General features: G+C 44.4%; 1 protein-coding gene across 7 annotated transcripts; it reads right to left on the reverse strand.

The window, feature by feature from the left end:
- Window positions 1–19: 19 nt before the first annotated feature.
- PPIH (peptidylprolyl isomerase H) lies at window positions 20–21,053 on the reverse strand. Of its 7 annotated transcripts, none has more exons than XM_082389368.1 (10): window positions 20,898–21,053; window positions 20,489–20,553; window positions 20,154–20,177; window positions 19,837–19,881; window positions 19,589–19,631; window positions 15,412–15,504; window positions 12,082–12,169; window positions 11,545–11,585; window positions 10,658–10,747; window positions 20–249 (listed from the first exon to the last, which is right to left on the reverse strand). In XM_082389368.1, exons 1-9 carry the CDS (start codon window positions 20,961–20,963, stop codon window positions 10,679–10,681), a joined length of 534 nt encoding a protein of 177 aa, XP_082245494.1. In that variant the 5' UTR covers window positions 20,964–21,053; the 3' UTR covers window positions 20–249; window positions 10,658–10,678. The 7 variants fall into 7 exon arrangements, with proteins under 7 accessions (XP_082245494.1, XP_082245492.1, XP_082245490.1 ...); XM_082389366.1 differs by lacking the exon at window positions 20–249 and adding an exon at window positions 3,852–4,030; XM_082389364.1 differs by lacking the exon at window positions 20–249 and adding an exon at window positions 3,852–4,053.
- Window positions 21,054–21,066: the final 13 nt, after the last annotated feature.

The raw sequence follows: 21,066 nt of genomic DNA on the forward strand, positions 1-21,066 counted from the left end.
TTCGTATTGGCCACAAATCAGATTTAATTTCACCTTACGTTTATTGAGCACGCTAGACATTTTTCGTGCATTTTATTCCTACAACAGCCATGTGAAATAGGGATTACTATGCACGTTTCACAAACGATTTGTAATTGAGGCTGCCGCATGATGTAGATGAAGTCGTCCACCTTAGTTCGTTCTTTATTAAGCGTCTACTATCTGCTGGGTATGGACAAGTGCGCCAGTTGCTGCCTTCTTAAATTCAGTCTAGGTATAAAGGCAGAAATTTAAACATGCAACACACCCAACACTCCAGCGCTGCAAATGCACAAAGCATTTTGGGAGTGGCGGTGGGAAGAAGGTTTAGTGCAGACTCCAAGCACATGGAGGTTTATGCAAAGGCGTAGGAGGCAAGAAGAGATGGGGTCTGGGGCAAATACAAGTAAAGTAGTCTAATAAGACCAGAATGAAGACATTTGGGTTATAGAGGTAGGCAGGGTTAAATTAGGAACATTTTATCTGAAACTTAACCTAAGGGCAATAGTGAGAAGGGTAATTTTAGAATTGAAAGTAGGGAATGGCACTTTTTTTTTTTTCTTTAATGGCTAGGGAATAGTGAATGGGCTGCAGAGGGGCAAAAATGAAAGTAGGGAAACCAGCTAGGAGGCTAGTGCAGTAGTCCTTACCCCATTGGTATCATCTAGGCCTGTCAATTCCACCCCTTAAAGGCCTCCCTGAATCAGTCCTAAAAAATATCTAAATGCCAATCCAGAGATTCTTCCTTCCTACTGCTGCTACTTTAGTGTAGGCCATCATCATCCATTGCTCAGAGCAGGAGTAGGCACTTTTTCAATAGGGGCCAGATAGTGTTTTAAGCTGTGCAAGCCAGATTCTCAACTACTCAAATTTAGAGCCTGAAAGTAACCACAGACAATCAGTAAACAAGTACATCTGTGTTCCAAAAAATGTAATTTATGGACACTGAAATTTGAATTTCATGCAATTTTTATGTCACAAAATATTCTTTAGATTTTTCAACTATTTAAACTTTTTTTCCCCCAACTATTTAAACATTTAAAAATTATTCTTATTCTTAGCTCACGAAACACTGAAAAATAGGGAGTGACACCTGGCCTGCCAACCCCTGGCTTAGAGCACTGCTGCGGCCTCCTAGCCAGTGTCTCTACCTTTCTTACTCTAATATTCCCCATCACAATATCCAGTGTTCTTTTGAAAACATCCATCTGATCACGACACTGTCTTACTTAAAATCTTTTAGTGACTACACCACCCACAGGATTGTCCAGATTCCTTAATGTGGTTGGCAGGACCCTGCATGACCTCTAAACTTACTTCCCACTCTTCTGTCACATTCCCTGTCCAACCTTCCAGGTGACCTTTTAGCCACTGCTTCCTTTGAGCTATCACATACTATTCCCTCTACTTATAACATTCTTCCTTTCTCCCTTCTCCTTTGCCTGCTTAACTCTTCATCCTCTAGGTCTTGCCTCAGATGTTACTAGGTTAGGAGACCCTCTCCTAACACACTGTACTGCACTCATGTCTTCCCTGCCACACTATGAGTTCCTGAGGCATCTGGCATAGTCCCTGACACACGATATCTTAATGTGTCAAGTGAATGATGTGATGTAGAAAATGGATTGGAGAAGAAGGTACTGGCAGCAGAGAGGTCATCTGGGCAGCAGCACCAGTAATCCAGGTGAAAAAGGTCTGCGGCAGCAACAGTGTGGAGGGAAAGAAGTAGGTGGATCCCAGAGCTGCTACTCATCTGTTCCAGCTCCAGGTGACTTTTGACTGTTAAAAAGAAAATATTTCCTCAAAGGCAACTCTGCCAACACTTCGGACATTTAAAAGTGTGCCCCATAGGCTTGAGAGCTTTTCCCCAAAGTGGAGTTATAAAGACACTTAGAATAATGGCAGCAGCACCTCTGAGAATAAGTAACGTTCCTTATGTAACTGCTTTGAAGGGATGGCTTCTCAAGCAGAAATATAAATTCTGTAATATTTGTCTTTAAAATGTTACTTAAAAGTATCATTACTTACTCATCCAATTACTTCACTAAACTCTCTCTTCACGCTCAGTGAACATAAAGATGAGCGATTTAAGAAACTAGTTTCCTTGTAGCCCCCTCTCTACCACTGCAGAGATGGTACTGAAGCACTGGAGGAGAAACAGTTCATGTCAAAATTCATCTCCTGTTCCAAGGTGGGAGCTCCCCAAGCCACAGTTCTCCTAGTCCCCCTGCCACCCTGAGAGCCCAGCGTGGTGACCACAGCTCCAGTGTCTACCTTTAAGTGATCTGAAAGACAAGTGGTTTCATTCCAAGAATCTCCTCTGCAAAACTTTCACCTTGTCCCCATCTCTAACAGACTCTGGGCCCCAAAACATAGTTGCCTTTTCCTAGAAAGCCCTCCCCACCCTTATCTCCTGGCTAATTCCAACCAATCTGTCAATACTTACCTCAAATGTTGCCTCTTCCTCTCACCCCCAATCTTTCCGCTCTGCTCCCATAGCACCTTATACATACCACTATCATTCACACAACAAATTATTTATTGAGCACTTACTGGCTACTAGGTGCTGGAGACGGCAGTGAAAAACAAACAAAAACGACCAAATTTCCTGTCCTCATAAGGGCTCCCATTCTAACACTCAACCGCACTGAATCCAAACCATGCCTATCTCCTGTCACAAGCACAGGCCACATCTTACTCATCTTTACAGCTCCAGTGCCCAGGACAGAAACTGGCAAAGAATGCAGGTGCCAAGTGTAATTGAATTCAACTGAATGGCCCATCATAAGAACGTCAGCTCAGGATCCCAGCTGCTCATCTTCCTTCCTCTCTATGATTCTACCCCGTTTAGTTACTTGAAGATTTCTCCTCCACTAGATCACAACGCTTTCTTCCCCGTGTGCCCTGAATCCTGTTTACTTAGCTAGACAGTTGCAAATATCCAAACTATAGGGCCCTTGTATACCTCACCACCTTTCTTGTCCCCCAATACACTGAAATGGCACTTTTAGCCTGGTTCTATGTTATCACAGAATTCAGCTCTCTGCTACTCTGCTGCTGCCGTAGCCTGCTGCTAGTAGTTATGAGTCATCCCTGCCATGAGCCAGGAGAAAGTAGGAATGGGATAACATAGAAACTGCCTCATGAAAGGAATACCAGGGAACTCCCTTTACCTCCTGAACATTATACTCAATGGGAACTTTTTATCTTTTATGTGTTTATGTTATCCTTTTATTTCCTTTGAAAACAAACATTTTCCAATGCACGTTACTGTCTACAAGTTACCCTCATCTCCATTCTCTTGTTTGACCCTTTCGACAATGTTATGAAGTAGTATTATTATCCCCATTTTACAGATGAGGAAACCGAGGCTCTGAAGGGGAAGTGAACATCTCAAGACCTCAACTGTTTAAAAAATGACTTCGGATTCAAACCAAGATTTTTAACTATTAATAAATGATTTCCACTTCATCATGATCAAGACACATTCTACCAAATGGTCTCCCATCCAAAAATATCCCAAGCTAGTGACCCTTCACCCACAGGCTCTAGAACTAACCAAAATGAACCTACTGGGAACATAAGGCCCTGGGGCTTTGCCTTCTTTGCCCGATCAGCTTGAACCTAAGAGGGGACTGCTACAACTGCTTGTAAATCTGAGGCATCAACTCTACATATCAAGGGCCTGACTCTGGCCCAGGCTGGCCTCTGGGGAAAGTCAGTACTCCTAGCTGGAGCTAAGGAGTGAGGAGACAGGGCTATCATTACAACCATTTAAAAAGAACACAACACACGGTAAAAAAAAAAAAAAAAAAAAAACCCAAAACCAAAAAAAAAAAAAAAAAGAACAACTTTATTTACAGTTGAAAACTTAAACACAAAATCTTGGCTTCTGAGTCTGTGATACTTCCAAGGTCTTTTGATCAAATGGGGCAGCAGCAGGCAGGGAAGCAAACACAGGGGCCAGTCCAGTTTATCTTACTCAAGAGCATCACCCCGAGCAAGGGAAGGCCTGCAATGGCAGATGTGGAGGGTCTGTGAGAGACGGAAGAGAGAAGCCGCTCAGAGGAACGGGGAGGGGACAGTCCATGAGAGAAGACACTCGCAGCTCTCCTCTACACCCCGAACCCTCCTCTCCCCAAAGAGCAGACCACTTTGATTCTTGCCACAGGCCAGACCTTTGGTGCCCCAGAGCAGAGCTGAGAGGCGTGTTACACGGAACCAAGAAAGAAACTAATACTTACGGCCAATACACTGTCTCCTTTATTATTTACCCTTCACAACTCTGTGCAGTATATATTATTTATAATTAAGCAAAGGGAAAAACTAGGGTTCCAAGGGGTTTAATGGCCTGACAGTGATGGGGCTTCCTGGTCTACTTGGCTCCGAAGTCTGTGTGCTTTCTGCCAGACCTTGATTGCTCTCTGTGGAGCTCCAGAACAAAGAGCAATCCTTTTCCTTGAAGGTCTTGGTCCCAGGGTTATAAAGAAAGGAAACTCCACACCCTCTGTTTATGGCCTTGGAGTTAGCTGTCCTAAAAGAACAGGGTGAGTACACTCAGTTACTACTGTTCCCCTCCCCCCAAACATGGCCACACCCCTCTTCCTCCAGAGCACAGTGGGTCCTGGCCTCATACTGCAGGCTCAGACAGAAGTTTAACCCTGGGCCCTCAAGCAGAATGTACAAAAATGTATAAATGCACTTTACAAGTTGCGTGGTGCTCCGGGACCTAAGCTCTATCACTGACCAGGCACTGTGTTAGTCAGCATGGCCCCTGCCTCAAGGAGTTCTCAGTCTAGAGAAAACCAGACCAACATATTCATGATACACTGTGTTAAATGCTGTAATAGAGGGATGAACCAAGTACTGTGGGTGCACCCAGGAGGGGACCAGGGAATGATTCACAAACTGATGTTAGCTACATGCTCCTGGGAAGGGCTGGGAGGAACTAGGATTCGTTAAAACTACATATATACAGTATGTATTTCTATTATAAAATACATGCCCAGTGTAGAAAATTCAAGCATATACAGGACAATATAAACTGAAAAGAAAGTCTCTTTGCTATCTCTACTCTGCAGAGGTAACAATTACTACCAGTCAGCTATCTATCACTACAGTAATTTCTGAAAGAGTAATTCAAAATAAATAGCATCATGTTTATATAAAGTACTACATCTTGACTTTGTCCCTTAATTTACCTTAGAAATCTGCCAACACATACAGATCTACCTCTTTCTTTTTAAGGCTATGTAGTATTCCATGGACGTGATGTATCTCTCTGTGTGTAAGGCCTGGTTACAGGGCAGGGAGCTTCGCCCTTGTACTGGAGGGACTGGGATGGAGCCATTCTCCCTTCCCCGCCCTTTTTAGCTGGCAGGACTTCTGACTTTCAGGGCGGGGAACGGTGTTACATGCCCAGCAGGCATGCAAATATTTGCTGCCACATCTCTGGTGCTCCCTAGATGCACATTTTCATGTGGAACCTCTTTGCTCTGGCCCGGACTGCTGCAGTGGACACCTCACTGGCCTCCAGCCTATCCTCCACACTGCTGCTAGAATCATCTGAATAAGTAAAGTCAATTACAGTGTTCTCCTGCTCAAAATCCTTCACTGGCTCCTACTGGCCCGGTTCTTTTTGGAGGGTCAGGCTACCCTTTGGAATCTCAGGAGCATGATGACCTCTCACCCTAGGGGGGAAAGATGTACACACTGCCTGAAGCTCACCCCCATCCTCAGGTTAACATATGAATACCTCAGCCTGCAATGGATCTCACAGCTGACCCTGGCCTCCTCTAGCCTCGCCTCTTACAGTTTGCTTTTCATATCTTCCTGCTTTGGCTATATTGAATTATTTGCAGTTTCCCTTACACTTCCTGCTGTTTCCTGCTTGGTGCCTTTGCTCATGCCATTCCCTCTGCCTGGAATGCCCTCTCCAGTTTTAGCTACCCTGACAAACTCCATTCTTTCATGTACTCAGCTGAAACATCTCTTCTGCGGTCTTCCCAAACACTCCAGGCAGACACAGGCATTCACTTTCCTTCCTTTGTCTTAAAACCTCCAGTTCAGTGCTTTACTGTACTGTAATTGTCAGTTTCCCCAAGAGACTGTGAGTTCCTTTAAGGCAGGAACTGGGCTTTCCAAGTTTGTTGCCTCATCTGCAGTGTGGGACCTATCTTAATTAATGAAAGACCAGCCCACGTGCCACCAATGTGTCTTTCAGAATCTTCCTCTACAGGAATGTATCACATCTACAGGAAATCCCAGATTGGGGGACAGTATTTCCTAAACCTCAGTCACTCCAACAGCAGTGTCACAGCTCTTACCATATCCACCATCCACAGGTACAATTAATTTTTAACCTACTGACTATGTGAACTCGAATAACACCTCAGTGTAAGCTATAATACCTGTAAAATTAGGTGCTGTATAATTATATTTTTTCCTAAGAGACAAATGTTAAAAAACATTCAACCAGCACCACCTAAAGCAGGGTTACCCACATTTCTCTGATAAGAAGCATCTGAAGCAACATAGCATCCTGGATCCTACCTCAAATTCACTCAAACTCTTCAGGGGGGGATCTGGGAATTAGCAGGTTTAATAAGTGCCCCTACGTGATTCTCATCTTCAGGGAAATTTGGGAAACAATGAACTAAAGAAAGATCTCTGCTGCTTGATAGTACCAGGCTTGGGGATCACAGGGAGATTAGCAAGGCTGTCAGAGCTCACAGCCACTCTCTTTTCCAAGAGACTCTCAGGTTTTCAAAACAGAGGTTCCACGCCCCTGCCCCCCCCCCCCCCCCATGCAGTTGTAAGTAGCCAAGAACCCAGTTCAGACTGGGTAGGAGAATCCTGAGGCCCAAAGTTCGTTTATGTATACCTAATCATATTCAACGTAAAAAGCTTTCACAGGACCCACTGAGATAAAACCGAGGTTACTACACCTAGAGTTGTACAGAAAACTTCATTTTCACTAAAACCAAAGTCAGGACCTAAGGTAAAGCACAAAAGAAGTTGTGGAAGGAAGTTCTTCATAGGAAGGAAGTTCTTCATAGGAAGGAAGTTCTTCATAGGGAGGTACAGTTGATCAAGTGACTTCACCTATCTTCTGTCTCCTTCCTATCTTCTATTTCCAGTGACTAGGCACAGGCCTTAAATGCATGATTAGGTGATCTCTTGATGTGAATGCAGTAGATTCCTGCCGGACCAATGCCACCAAGAGATTATCTCCTCCTGGGTCTTTTCTGATTGGAATACGGTGGGTTCTCAATTAAAAGACACTGTTATTCCTCTGTAGCCTTGCCACTCCAAATCAGCATCAGCATCACCTGAGAGCTGGTTAGAAATGCAAAATCTTAACTTGCATCCAGACCCACTGAATCAGAACCAGCACCTGAACAAGATCTCCTGGTGATTCATATGTACATTAAAGCTTGAGAAATACTGCCTAGTAGGACTTAAAAACATCATCTACACTGGCTGTCAAACATTATTCTGCCCTCAAACAACCTGAGGGATCTGAAATACTCCTTTAGAAATCAGAGATGCTTGTAACTTCACAGCTGGGAAGAAACATGATGAAATGATATCATACTCCCAAATCTTTTACTTACTTTCCTTACTTTCTCCCAAATCCATTACTCAGAAACCCAAAGTGGGGAACCCATCTGTGGAATGCCTTAAGGTCAGACTGCCACCTAGATTCCCTAACACCTTAAAACCTATGAGCTTTTAACTTGGTAAAGTTAAATGAGATAATTAAAGTAAGGTTCTTAGCTCAGAATTTGAGCACAAGAAATATTCAATAAGTGATATAACTGCTTTTACTGTATTGTCTCTAAATATAAGCTATGAAAGATTTAATTCTGAGCAAGTCAAGGTTAGAAGACTAAATTGGAGGTACCACATGTGGCTCTTTAAATTTAATTAAAATTAAATAAAAGTAAAAATTCAGTCCCTCAGTCACACCAGTCACATTTTTCCAGTGCTCAATGGCCACATGTAGCTGGAAGCTACCATAATGGACAGCACAGATACAGAACATTTCCACCATCACAGAAAGGAATGCCTACTGGAAAGTTCGGGTCTAGAGGGCCTCTGGAGCATCAAATGTTCTCCATGGAATTTGCTCTGCTTGGGGTTGTAGGCTAAAAGGAAGGGCTTTCATGGGGGCAAATGTTTACGTGACCTTTGCTAATAGCGGGTGAGGAGAGGAGGGTTGATGATCGCCCACCCTCAGAAAACAAACTCCTAACATGTATTTCCAGTAACTTTCTGTAAGGGTCTCAGAAAAATACAGAAAAGGCCCTAAACATAAAAGGATTTCTAAATTTTATTGTTTTTGTGATCTTCTGTCCTCTGGTGGTGATCAGTGGTCAGTCTTTAGAAGGAAAAGGACTTATGAGCTCAACTTTCGTTCAGCCAAGAAACGAGTAGGAGAGGGAATGGCCAGCAGCGAGGGCAGGGGGAAAGCACGTTGAGCCTGGGGCCCCCAGTACTGGCAGAAAAGAAAGCTCAGAGTGTCAACTAGGCCTGAGAAGGGAGCATTTGGCTGAACAAGAGTCCACGTGAGCTTCCAGCACACACTTGTGCATTCCTGCCCTGGCATTTGCTCACACCAGTTCCCTGCCTAAAATGCCTGACATTCTCCCTCTCTATTAACTCATGTAATAAATTTTAACTGAATGCCTGTAAGTGCCAGATGCTGTGAACACAAAGTAAGTCACAGATGGAGGTATGCACAGTCATTAAGATGGTCTGGTATTTGACTAGATCTCCATTTGAAAAAAAAGGCAGAGTCCAGAAAAATAAATTCTAGATAATTTTGTAAGTATACAAATAAAACTATAGAAGCATTAGAAAAAATACAGAAGGCATTATGATTGAGGTAGTAAGGACCTTCTTAAACAAGATAAAACACAACACAAGGGAAAAGATTAAAAATTTTGATCTCATCAAAATTTAGAACTTCCGTTTAACAAAGGATATCACCAAAGTTAAGACAAGAAACCCACTGCCAGTTTTTTCTTAAAATATATTCTAGACAAAATGGTCAAAACATGTAAAGAACTAAGACTCAGAATGTATAATTATTCAAATCATTAAGAAAAAGGTAAAATAAAATATTTGCTACAAACATCTTATAGCATATTATATCAGTTTTGTTTTGTTTAAATACAACATAGTTTTACATGAATGGAGGAGGAAAAGTCTTCCGGACATAAGATCAAATGGAAATAAAGTGATGAACAAATAGTATGATGCCATTTAGGAAAAACAAAACCTCCCAAAATTAGATGGGCAAAGAAAAGGCCCTATGGACATACATCAAACTGATGAAGAAGTTTCCTCTGAGGAGAGCAGTGGGATGGAGATGTGGATGGGGGTGAGCGGTTAAGGGGGGGCCTTAACTGTTTTCTGTGAAAATTTTCATACCTCATTTCAGGAGATGATGTTGCTTTCATAACTAAAAATAAACAACCAAATGAAATATGTGAACCTTGATTGGATTTCTTTTTTTAGAGCTAAAAAAAGTTACTTTGTGGACAACTGGGTAAGTTTGAGCATGTACATTAGACAATATTATTGTGATTATGCAGGACGCTCTTATTTTTAGGAGTCGCTTGCTGAAGTATTCTGGGGTAAAGTGTCAAGAAGTCCTCAACTTCCAGATGGAAAAGAAATGAAGAAAGGGAAAGGAAGGAAAGAAGGAAGAGGAGCAGGAGAGGAATGGAAATGGGAGGAGAGGGAAGAAGGGAAAGAAACAAATGTCAAAGTAAAATGATAAAACAATGTTAAACACTGGCGAATCTAGGTGAAAGGTAAATAGGTGTTCAATGTATTACTCTTCCAACTTTTCTGCAGGTTTGAAAATTTAAAAAAAAAAGAAAAAAAGAAAAGAAAGGCAAAGCACTACCATCCTTTACCTAGCTGGAAGTGATCAATTTCTTTCTTGAACTCTTACTAATCCTTAACAACATCACTCATACTACTAGTGATCACCTCTGAGAATGTGTTTTATTCTCCATAAGCTCCTAAAGGGTGGAGGCATCTTTCCACTCTTTCCCCCATCCCCATGCTCAGAATGATGCCCAGCACAGAGCAGGCAGTGAGTGACAAGTCTGGGTAGGAAGTGAGTCTATGTCGGCTGAGAAATGTGTCACATTCACCTATGAGGCTGGCAAATACAAAGTCAGGGGCTGGAACTGCAGCGTCGGTTCTGGCGAGAGGCATGATTGGGGTGTCTCCTGGCTGCCCAGGCTGGTCCCAGAAGGGAGTGACCCAGGGATGGAGCCAGGTCTTCCTAGCGGAACTACTGAATGGAACTAGAGTCTAAGAGTGCTGTCAGAAAGTGCCTGATGGTTTTCAGGTTGATACTTTGTGAACTATAAAGTGTTAGAAAAGCAAAGTGTCCTACCAACCCTTTCTCTTTCGATGCTTGCAGTGACCCGAGGAGATACGTATTATCACCATTTTGGCAGATGAGAAAACAGGCTCAAGAAAGGGAAGTGACTTCTCCCAGGGCACGCAGAGAGGAAATGGGCTCAATCCCGTGTCTTCAGGTCTAAAGTTCTTTCCACTAGACCATGCTGCCTTCTCTGGGGTCCTGACTCCTGCTCAAGAAAGACACACTTACCTGATTCAGTCTTCCTCTGGACTACATCTCTCCACACTGTGAGATCACCACAGGCAGCTTGGGTTTATTGTTGGGGCCTGTGGGAACATTCTAGGAGAGAAAGCACAGTGGTGACTCCTCCACTCAGACACTCCCCCACCACACACTTACTGATGCCTGCAGGCCCCTAGGCTAAGGACTGAGAGCTTACAGGCTGATCTGACAACAGTCTGCAGCCTAGCAGACGGGAAGAATATAACACATATCAAAGAGAAAATGTACAACATTTAGAAAACATCAAACCCATGACATGTAACAATGTAGTAAGTCATAAGAGAGAGTTGTATACAGGGTGAGGAAGCAACTAAACTGCTGCTTGCACAGGCCAGGGAAGGATTCACAGAACAGGGGATATTTGAGCTGGGCCCAGCAGGATGGATGGGATCCCACCAGGAGGAAAAGAAGGGAGAACACTTCAGTAGAGGAAACAGCATGAGCAAAGACTTGAGGGCAGGAAGGAGCAAGAGGTAGGGACGTGTATGCACGTTTAGAGGAGGGCTAGTAGCCTGATGGGACTAGAATGTGGAAGTGGCAGTGGCAGAAGGGGTCGTGGAGAGGGAGGCAGGGACCCGATCGTGAAGGACCTTGAGTACAATGCCGAGGAGGATCTTCTCAACTAGATGGAGGAGACACCAGAGGCCAAACCTCAGTAGGCACCGCACCGGAGAGGCTGAGGGCCCAGAACACTTGGGGGGTACATGATCTCTCCTCCCTCTTCTCCTCCCTGTAACTGAGGAGTGAAGCCTGGGCCTAACCAGAGCCCACTCATGGTTCTCCCGCTCCTCGACACGAGTGAGGTAGCACTAGGCCAGAATGGCTGAGAAAGAGGAAATCAAAACAGGACTCACCTCAATCTTTCTCATCACCAGAAGTCCATCAATGATTTTTCCTGTGGGAAGAGTATGAGCTGGACTTTATTACTCTCATTTGCACAGTACTTTCCAGCCTCCAAGGCCCATTCTCAGCGATTATCTCATTTGATCCTCAGACTAACATCAGAAAATTAATATTCAGTGGAAGTGAAATGTTGCCCAAGGTCACAGGTGGTAAGTAGCAGAGTTAGGGCTCAAAACTAGGTCTGAGCAATTGCAAAGCTCCACTATACCATGCTGCCTCTGTGTGGTATTTCTTAAGTGCTACCATCCCCCCCTCAGACACACCTATCGCCCAGGTGGTTACTCACTACATCAGATGGCCCCTTCGTCCTCCCCTCTAGCTCTCTAACCACAAATCCTCCCCACTTCCCATGGCTTCCACCTTTCCTACTACTACCCAGGGCAGTTACATCTGACGAGCACTCTTGGTACAAGAGTCAGGGGATCGGCTCCATAGGAAGTTCCGCTCTGGGTGAGCTGGGCTCGGACTAGGACAGGAACAGGACTCACCAAACACCACGTGCTTCCCATCTAGCCAATCACACTTAGAGCAGGTGATGAAAAACTGGCAGCCATTTGTACTGGGACCACTGTTTGCCTGATGGAAACCAAATATATTTGCAGTGAGTTTTCCTGGCCATGTCAGCCAAAGGACAAAACTCCCCAAAAGAGCCTGTAGCCCTGAGTCCTCCATGCTTTCTTTCAGCAAACCTGACTGAGCATCTACTATGAGCCAGGGCCTGAGCTAGGACCCAAGGATACACAGAGGAACAGAATACACAATTTCTGCCCTCAAGGAGCTATATCCTTGAATAAATGTACATTTCTCCTACAGTGTGAATTTTTATAATGGGAACAATTGATTATAGAACCAGATTTGCTGTATTTAGTCCAAAACCAGTAATAACTGGATTACACTTACAAATTAGGCACCAGCTGAGAAAAAGCCTGTTGCCTGTGCCATAAGCTACTTTGTCTGAATGACTCTGTACTGTCCCTTAACAATGGTAATAAGAAAATTTAAGGGGCAAGAAGCTGCTATGCTAGTGCTATGCTAGAAAAAAGACTACATTTAATCAATGACATTTGCTTTTTACAGCTACACCCCAAATCCTTTATTATTGAATTTTATCGGTAAAAGTTTTTTAAATCAAGAATCTCAAATTCTTCAGCCATATCCCTTCCCTTTTCCTCCCTTGAAATTGTCTTTATAGCATTATATTTCACAATACATTATAAAAGAACAGGCTACAATTACAACACAAAGCAATCAGCAAACCCACATCACGTTTCAGCAGCACTGCCTTACCACAATGTCTGTGTAACTATGTGAGTATTTCAATGCATACTTACATTATTTTGGAAAATGGAAAACTGAAAGAACTAGTACTATTAAGAGCACAGGTCTCATCAAAGTAATACTACAGAGGCAACACTGGAAATCATTAGATAGGTCACTAGAGTTAACTGGATGCTTAATGGAATTAAATTGGTTGAGTCTGTGTTCAACACTGAAGGAATAAAAATGTATATGAAATACATTAAAGACATTGTCTAGGGGTAAGCTCTAATTAGGGATGTCACATTATACTTTAGAAATTCCCCACGTGAGACGAGGCTATCAGGGGTTTCGCACGTGTATGCAGGAACATCTCGCATATGAAAGCAAGGGACAGCCTGAGCCGGTCAGAACAGACCTACACTCTGCAGTGAGGGCGGACTCCTCAGTGGCCCCAGTTCTTCCTCCCTCCCTCCCTCCCTTCTTCCTGTTTCTTCTATCTATCTATCTATCTATCTATCTATCTTGCTGCTCAATGTATAAACATTTATTAGCAAGCAGGCAGGAAAAGAGTCATACAACATGTGTTTTTAGCTCAGGGAACTCTCTGCCCTTAGCCACTCACTTATCCATTCTTCCAGACAGGATAGCTTACTGATTTAGGGAATAAGCTCTGGAGCCAGATGACTGAGCTTGAATCCCATCCATCACTGACTGGGATCTAGTTTAGCCACATAACCTCTCTGTGCCTCGGTCTCCTCATTTGTACCTATCTCAAAGGAATAACGAGAGAATTAAAATGAATTAATGCAAATAAAGTGTTGTTGAGTATGTGCTCAACATTAGCCTTTATTCTGATTATCTTTCAGTCATTTATCAGTATCTGCTCAGCACGTTTCTGTATCAGGTATTAAGGCTTGGAGAGCAATGAGACTCAGTCCCTGCCCTTGAGGAATACATGATTTAGTGGAGGATGGAAGCAAAAACAATTATGCTACAAGATGTGTGACAGCACAACTTAACTAGTGTCAGCCTGAAGGTAGCAGAGACCAAGGCTTCCTTCCATTTTCTGACTCCTCCCCAGATGCTAACACAGTGGCATGCAGTCCTCACGGCGATGGTCCAAGCCCACTTAAGCCACTTCTGCGCTCTTTACCCAGCTTGCCCAGCCTCACTTTCCTAAGAGAGACTTGTACACTCTTTGCGATGCTAGGCTCACCCAATTATTATGGCAGCCTCCTAACTGGCTTCTCTGCCCTACCCTCTCCACTCCTGTCTTCCATTCATACTGCAGCCAGGGTCTTTGTTTTAAAACACCAAGTTGATCAGCCCTGCTCAAAAAAGTGCATGGCTCTCCATATCCTATAAAATAAGGTCCACATACCTCATCCTTATTCTGGCATTTAAAGCCCTACACCCACCTGCCTCTCCGGTGGTCTCTACTAGTCATTCCCTCCCCCATTCACAACACTTTCCTCACTTTCTGTCCCTTGCCCATGCCACCCTGCTATTTCATGGTCACACATCTTTTGTCTAGCCAGTTTGCTTGACTTGAAATGCCATCTGGTAGAGAACTTCTTTGGATCCTTGCAGCAATTACTCTCATTCCTTGGGGCCCTCACAGTACTTTTACATACACTGAGGTACCCTCCCCTTATTACACTGATGGCATGAATTATACTATACTGGACCCGTCATTCTGCATGTGCGATTCCCCCACTAGATGTTAAATGTCACGAGGCCAGGGATCAGGCCTGTATCCTCATGCCTTACCATGAGGCCTGAAACAGTGTATGTCAACAATCTTTATTTGATGAATGGCTGACTAGATGACTGGAAGAGTGGGCAAGCAGGACGGAGAATGTGTGCATGTAAATATTGGGTTTGGGGGAGTGAGACTTGGGGCACTGAGAGAAGGAAATGGGTGATGACAGGAGGGAGGGAGAGGCTTGAAGAGTGAAAGAGAAGCAAGGTGGGAGGGGTAAGGGGAAATGAGGAGTGAGGGGTGAATAAGGGCAAGTGAAGGGGGAGCGAGTGGGGGTGTGTAGATGAGGGGCTGAAGGAGGTGGGCAGGGGGACGGTGAAAGGGGAATGAGATGGGTGAGTGGGGTTATAAATGGGAAGGAAGGGTACTGGGATGGGGAAGGAGGAGTGGTGAGTGAGCTGAAAGGGGTGACCAGCCAGAAGGCAGCGTAAACGAATGGGTGCTGTGAGAGTCCTGGTGAGTGGTGTGGTAGAGGCGTGAACACTGGGTCTTGAAAGCACAGCTGGCTACATTCTAAGCAGCAAGGCTGAGTGCCCAACCACACGTCCTGGCTCAAACAAAGTAAGAAAACACACATCAGAGTTCAATTTTGGTTCCCCAGCCTGCTAGTGGATCCAGCCCAACAATATCAAACCAGATTGAGGAAAGAGGTGGGCAGTACAGAGGTGAATCCTGGGTCAAGCAAGGGAAGGAAAGCATTTGCTTCCATCCCAAGAGACAGCACTGGGCCTCAAGAGGGACCCAGAAGTCAGCTGGCTATAAATCTAGCCCAAAACCTTGACTGGTCCCAACTTACCATGGAAAGCAAGCCTGGAGCTGAGTGTCTAAGCTTAAAATTTTCATCTGCAAATGGCCCCCGGTAGATACTGGCGACTCCAGTACCATCTCCCTGAGCAGAGAGAAGGGAAGTGTTAGCAACTTGTGAGCACTGGCCCCTAGAGCCCAGAGGAAGCAGCTGCTGTACCCCAAGCCTCACTGCTTTAAAGTCCTCTTACTCTTGCAGGTCACTTTGGGAGCCACACCTCTTTGACCCTATCTTGCAATCAAAGCAAGCCCCATCCAAGGAACGTGCAGCCCACAACCTGGCCAGGGCATCTCATGGGCTGGAAAAAAAACAACAGGTCACAGCTGGGCCTCTAGAAAGATAGGCTAAGACACAAGCAAAGCAGAGGACACCAGTACAGTGATCACATACATAATCGATGTCTCGATGCCGTTCCCAAAGACTCTCATGTCTGCAGTCATATAAGAGAATCTATTTAACTGTCTATGGCTCCACTCCCCCAACTATGCAGGTGGGTGGGCTCTTGGAAGTGTAATCTATACAACAGGATACCACCCTCCTGGTCAAAGTTGAAGTCAGGGGAGGTCCAGGGGAGGATGCCTAATTCATGCAGGGCCAACTAGAGTTCCTTCTCTGGGAAACATGAAGTAGAATAGCTGCTCTCTTGAGGGTGAACTTGTATCATGTAAACCTGGAAGCTGGAGATAACTATCTTCTTTAAGGTGGACTGGAGAAGAGAAAGAGAAGACAACACATGTGTAGAGAGCACTAGAGAAACAGAGAGAAGGGACTCATTGGTTCTGTGGCTCTCTAGTTCCTACATCTATTTCTTCCTTTGGGTTCCAGGAAACACCTTGTCATAAATCCCCAATTTATGCTTAAACTAGCTCTATTTGTGTTATCTCTTTGCTTTTCCAGTAACTCTGTGGAATAAGCATTATCATCTTCCCCATTTTTCAGGTGAGCAAACTTAAGTCAGGGTAATAAAGCAACTTGACCAAGGCCATATTTGCAGTACCTTAAATAGAATCCCTGGAGTTTAAAGGTAATATCAAGATAGTGCCAAAAGACCAATCTCTCCCAGCCAGTTAGTAAAGAAAAAGAATATTAGGACTTCCCTTGTGAAACAGTGGTTAAGAATCCGCCTGCCAATGCAGGGGACACAGGTTCGAGCCCTGGTCCGGGAAGATCCCACATGCCATGGAGCAACTAAGCCTGTGCGCCACAATTGAGCCTGTGCTCTAGAGCCCGCGAGCCACAACTACTGAGCCCACGTGTCACAACTACTGAAGCCTGCGCACCTAGAGCCCGTGCTCCGCAACAAGAGAAGTCACTGCAAGGAGAAGGCCACACACCGCAAGGAAGAGTAGCCCCCGCTCACCGCAACTAGAGGAGAGTAGCCCCCGCTTGCCTCAGCTAGAGAAAGCCCGCACACAGCAATGAAGCCCCAACGTAGTAAAAAAAAAAAGAATATCGGGTACATGATGGAATGTGGAAACACTGACCTAGTGTAGAATCAAGGGGCCCTTACTGGAGCAAAGACTACTAAAGGGAATTAACATAAGCCAAGGAAGAAAAGAAAACTCAAATCCAAATCGTTATTTGACTAAAAATTATTGGGACTTTCCTGGTAACGCAGTGGTTAAGAATCCGCCTGTCAATGCAGGGGACATGGGTTCGAGCCCTGGTCCGGGAAGATCCCACATGACGTGAAGCGACTAAGCCCATGCACCACAACTACTGAGCCTGCGCTCTAGAAACTGTGGGCCACAACTACTGAGCCCACGTGCCACAACTACTGAAGCCCGTGCGCCTAGAGCCCGTGCTCCGCAACAAGAGAAGCCACCGCAGTGAGAAGCCCGCGCACCGCAACGATTAATAGCCCCTGCTCGCTGCAACTAGAGAAAGTCTGCGTGCAGCAACGAAGACCTAACGCAGCCAATAAATAAATAAATAAATAAATAAATAAATGAATAATAAATTTATTTTAAAAAAATTATCAATAAAACCAAGCTCTGTATAGTGGAAAGACTGGATTTGAGTTTCAGAACTATCATTATTGAGCTGGGGAAGTCACTTCCTATCTCTGAGCCCCAGTTTCCTCAACTATCAAGTGAGGATGAAATCACCTACTCCTTATACCGTTGCCATAAAGATCCAATTAGTGTCTATGAGAAAAGTGTTTTGCAATCCATACAGCACTATGTAAACGTAAGCTATTACACCTTTAACTCCACATAAATATATACATACATACATACAGAAGGAAAACATGTTCATTTCCAATTTCCCAATAAACCTAGAGAACAGAACAGTTACCACATCATTCTCTATATAATCATACTATCTATTGCACTCCAGAAGCCACAGTAGGGAAAATGACAAAATTAATTTGTAGGGCAAACAAGAGAAAGCAACTTAAATCTTCAATAACAGTGGGTTGATCAAATAGATTCATTGTCTATTCATCACGGAATATTAGGTAACTATTAGAAAGATTGTTTTGGAAGAAGACAATGACAAGGGAAAATGCAGACAATTATCAAGCACAAAAAAGTTAAAACACACATATGATCTTAAGTCTGTTAAAAATAATATTTGACACACATATATATGCAATGATAAGACAGGCAGCTTTAAACTAAAATGCCAAGAGTATATTCCTTGGGAGGCGAGATTCCTTGAGAGATGATTTATTTTCATTTTTGTACTTTTCTTGTGCAATCAGAAAAAAACCAAAAACAAATATTATTAAAACAAACAAATATTCTTGGTCCAACTTTAGAAGGTCTCAAATCCTGCTTCTTCTGCCTCTTGCTCATTCCATTTTTTCTGCCCTAAGGGTAGCTCTGAGTAATTGCTTCTCTCTGACACTCAGCCTTCTGGCTGACCAACTGCTATCTAACCCTGGGGCTAGCAGCTAGTGATCAAATGTGCCTGGCAAAGATTCTGGCAATGACCCTTAAGAAGCTGGTCCTGTCCCTGCTAAGACAATATGGCAATATAGGAGCCTGTGGGAAGAAAGGAAAGAAGGCAGAGAATAGCTTTTCAGCCCTCTTACCAGCCAATAAAAAAGTATATGGTCACCCCAAGCCCTACTATGATCAGTTGTGACCAGGTGTTGCAAACTTAAATGCCTACAGGGGCAGATGACATAAATAAAGGAAGCAAAAGGTTTAATAATAAGGACACATCGTGTCTAAAGGGAGCAGTTACTTGACTCCAACCAACTGCTGCTGCATGAGGAACACAGGCCTCATGTACACCTACTTTCCGTATGTTAGAGAGAAAATTTTTCGGTTAAAATCTCCCAGTTTTGCGACATCAAACAGATAAAACAAAACAGATCTGTTTTTGATTCAGCCCCAAATTTGCCACTTTGTAAACTTACCTAGATAGGAAAGAGAGAGATCTTAAAAAACTCCTAAGAGTCAAACTAAATTTACATATAAAGGAGAAAGAATGTCTCCCAGATCCAAGAAAACAGCATCATGACTAACCAAATGATATTAGTAAGAAAGATCATGCACAGAAGTGGGTGGGTAAGGAGAAAAGTGGGCTTAAGAAAGCATAAATGTGGTTTATTCAGCACCTTCCAAGGTTGGAGGAAGCGGAGGAGGCTTGATATGGGGATACATACAGTGTCATCACAATAAAGACATGCTTAGCAGTGAAGGATTAGTTCATTGGTCTCTCCCAGTGAATAGGGAAAACATCCTTCCAGAACTCTCTTGCTCTGATTCCTTTCCCACTAATGAACTTCTGATTAAAAAAAACTCAGCTTTCCAGAAGTGGACAGGAAAATGGGGCATAAGCATTTAGCTCACTGGAAAGGGACTTAACAACCATTTAGAAAAAACAAATTGCATCCAATTTCTAGCTAAATTCTATGTGGCCAATTAATTTGGGTCTGTCATGGATCATCTACTGGTATGCTGGGAAAGTTCACTTTCTGGCCCTCAAGGGCTGAGATTTGGAAGTCAGTGACTCAAAGTGCTGATATCTGTCATCTAGTGATGCAGTGAGTAGTAGCCATCGAAGGACATTCCCATTCCCACCCTCTCCCCATCAAACTTGGCCATTGTTCTCAAGCCTTAAGACTGGGTCCCTGAAGTAAACACAGCAGCAGCTGCAATAACAACAAAAAACCAAACGTGTAAGTCCTTAATAGGCAAGGAACAATACTTACATTAACAAAATCTCCACCCTGAATCATGAAATCTTTTATGACCCTGAAACAGAGAACAAAGCATCCTGAGAGAAGATTCTGTAGTTTAGAATAACATTGATTTCAAAATATAATGTTTATCACTTTGGCTTTTAGTAAGTCTTCAAATCAGTTGCTGAGTTCACAACAACATCCCTTCTCAAGATCTAAGAATTATCCTCCATTTTGTTTCCTAAAAGCCCCCCAGTATGGCTTGCCAAAGGCCTTACCTGTGGAAGGTGCTCCCTTTGTATCCTATTGGAACCCCATCTTTTCTATAACCAAAAAGAAAGAGACTTGGAATGATGACAGGTAATCATAGGCCTTTCCAGTTTACCACACACCTGAACCAAAGAGACTCTCCTAAAGAGTCAGAGAAGAGAGATAAAGAAGGCAAATGAACTGAGGATAGACCCGTGGGGGATTACCTTCTATTACTGCCACCAGCAATCATTCAAGGTCTGCCGGTGGTTCCCCAGTACCCTCACTGCAGCCCCAGGACACCCCTCAGGAGAAAGCAGAGAACTCAACCACGTCTGAGACTGACCTGAATTCTCCAGTGCAGAACTGCCTGAAAGGGAAAGGAGTGAATGATTCAGTCACCATGGCATCACAGTTGTGAGCGCTCCTAACCTCGGAGGGGAGGGCACAGACATCGGCGCTAGCAAGCCCACCTACCGGCTAGTCAGATGTCCAGACACTCAGGCATACAGATTAACAACATAAATTGACACGGGAACAGTCAAGACTATTCAGAGCGATACCCAGAGGAATCAGATCTCAAGGGCAGTGAGTGGACGGACAGAGGCAGGCAGACGATTCCACAGACTGTGGCCCAGCTTCTGGTTTAGTTAATCTAGCAAAGCTGGAACATCTCCTTACCTAAAATTCTCGGCCGTCTTAGGCACAACGTCTGCAAAGAGCTCGATCTTCATGCGGCCAACTTCCTGCAACCGGCGGGAGACGGTCAGAAAGCCCAGTCCAAGCCCGTGAAGGCCTCACCGAGCAGGGAACCCTCCCTCCCACATGCCGCTTGATCTCTCCCACTTCCGCCTCCATAGCCTACCCTTGCTTTCCACCCAGTCCCTCCGCAAGCGGGGCGCCACGACGGGAAAGACTCCTCCTCTTTCTCCCTTCCTCCCCAACCCCGACCCGCAGGTCAGTATGTTCTGGTCCAATTCCACTTTCTGGCTTTCCGAGTCCGTTACCCCTGGGGAGGGGATGAAATCTGCCTGTCAGACCCCGTGCACTTTCCCTTCGGCGCTGGGCTGGGTGGCTGCCAGGACCTCACCTGGCCGCCAATGCTGACATCAAAAAACACCACGGGATTGACAGGGCTTGAATTTGCCACCGCCATGGCTCCGACCCGGAAGCAGAAGTCGGGAGCGTGGGGTTCCGGCGAACCTAGTCCCTGCTCTGAGGGTTTCGTCTCCGGCGCAGGCGCAGGCAAAGCCGACCGA

Source organism: Balaenoptera borealis, assembly GCF_965194805.1.
Source record: "Balaenoptera borealis genome assembly, chromosome: 1".
Lineage (NCBI taxonomy): Eukaryota > Metazoa > Chordata > Mammalia > Artiodactyla > Balaenopteridae > Balaenoptera > Balaenoptera borealis.

Excerpts from the sequence above, each read along its gene's own strand:
- PPIH (XM_082389368.1), bottom strand. The coding sequence starts at position 20,963 with ATGGCGGTGGCAAATTCAAGCCCTGTCAATCCCGTGGTGTTTTTTGAT. Across the intron at positions 19,632-19,836 it reads AAAGGGAGCACCTTCCACAG|GGTCATAAAAGATTTCATGA; the intron begins GTAAGGCCTTTG and ends TCTCTGTTTCAG. Across the intron at positions 11,586-12,081 it reads TGGGAAGCACGTGGTGTTTG|GAAAAATCATTGATGGACTT; the intron begins GTGAGTCCTGTT and ends CTCTTCCCACAG.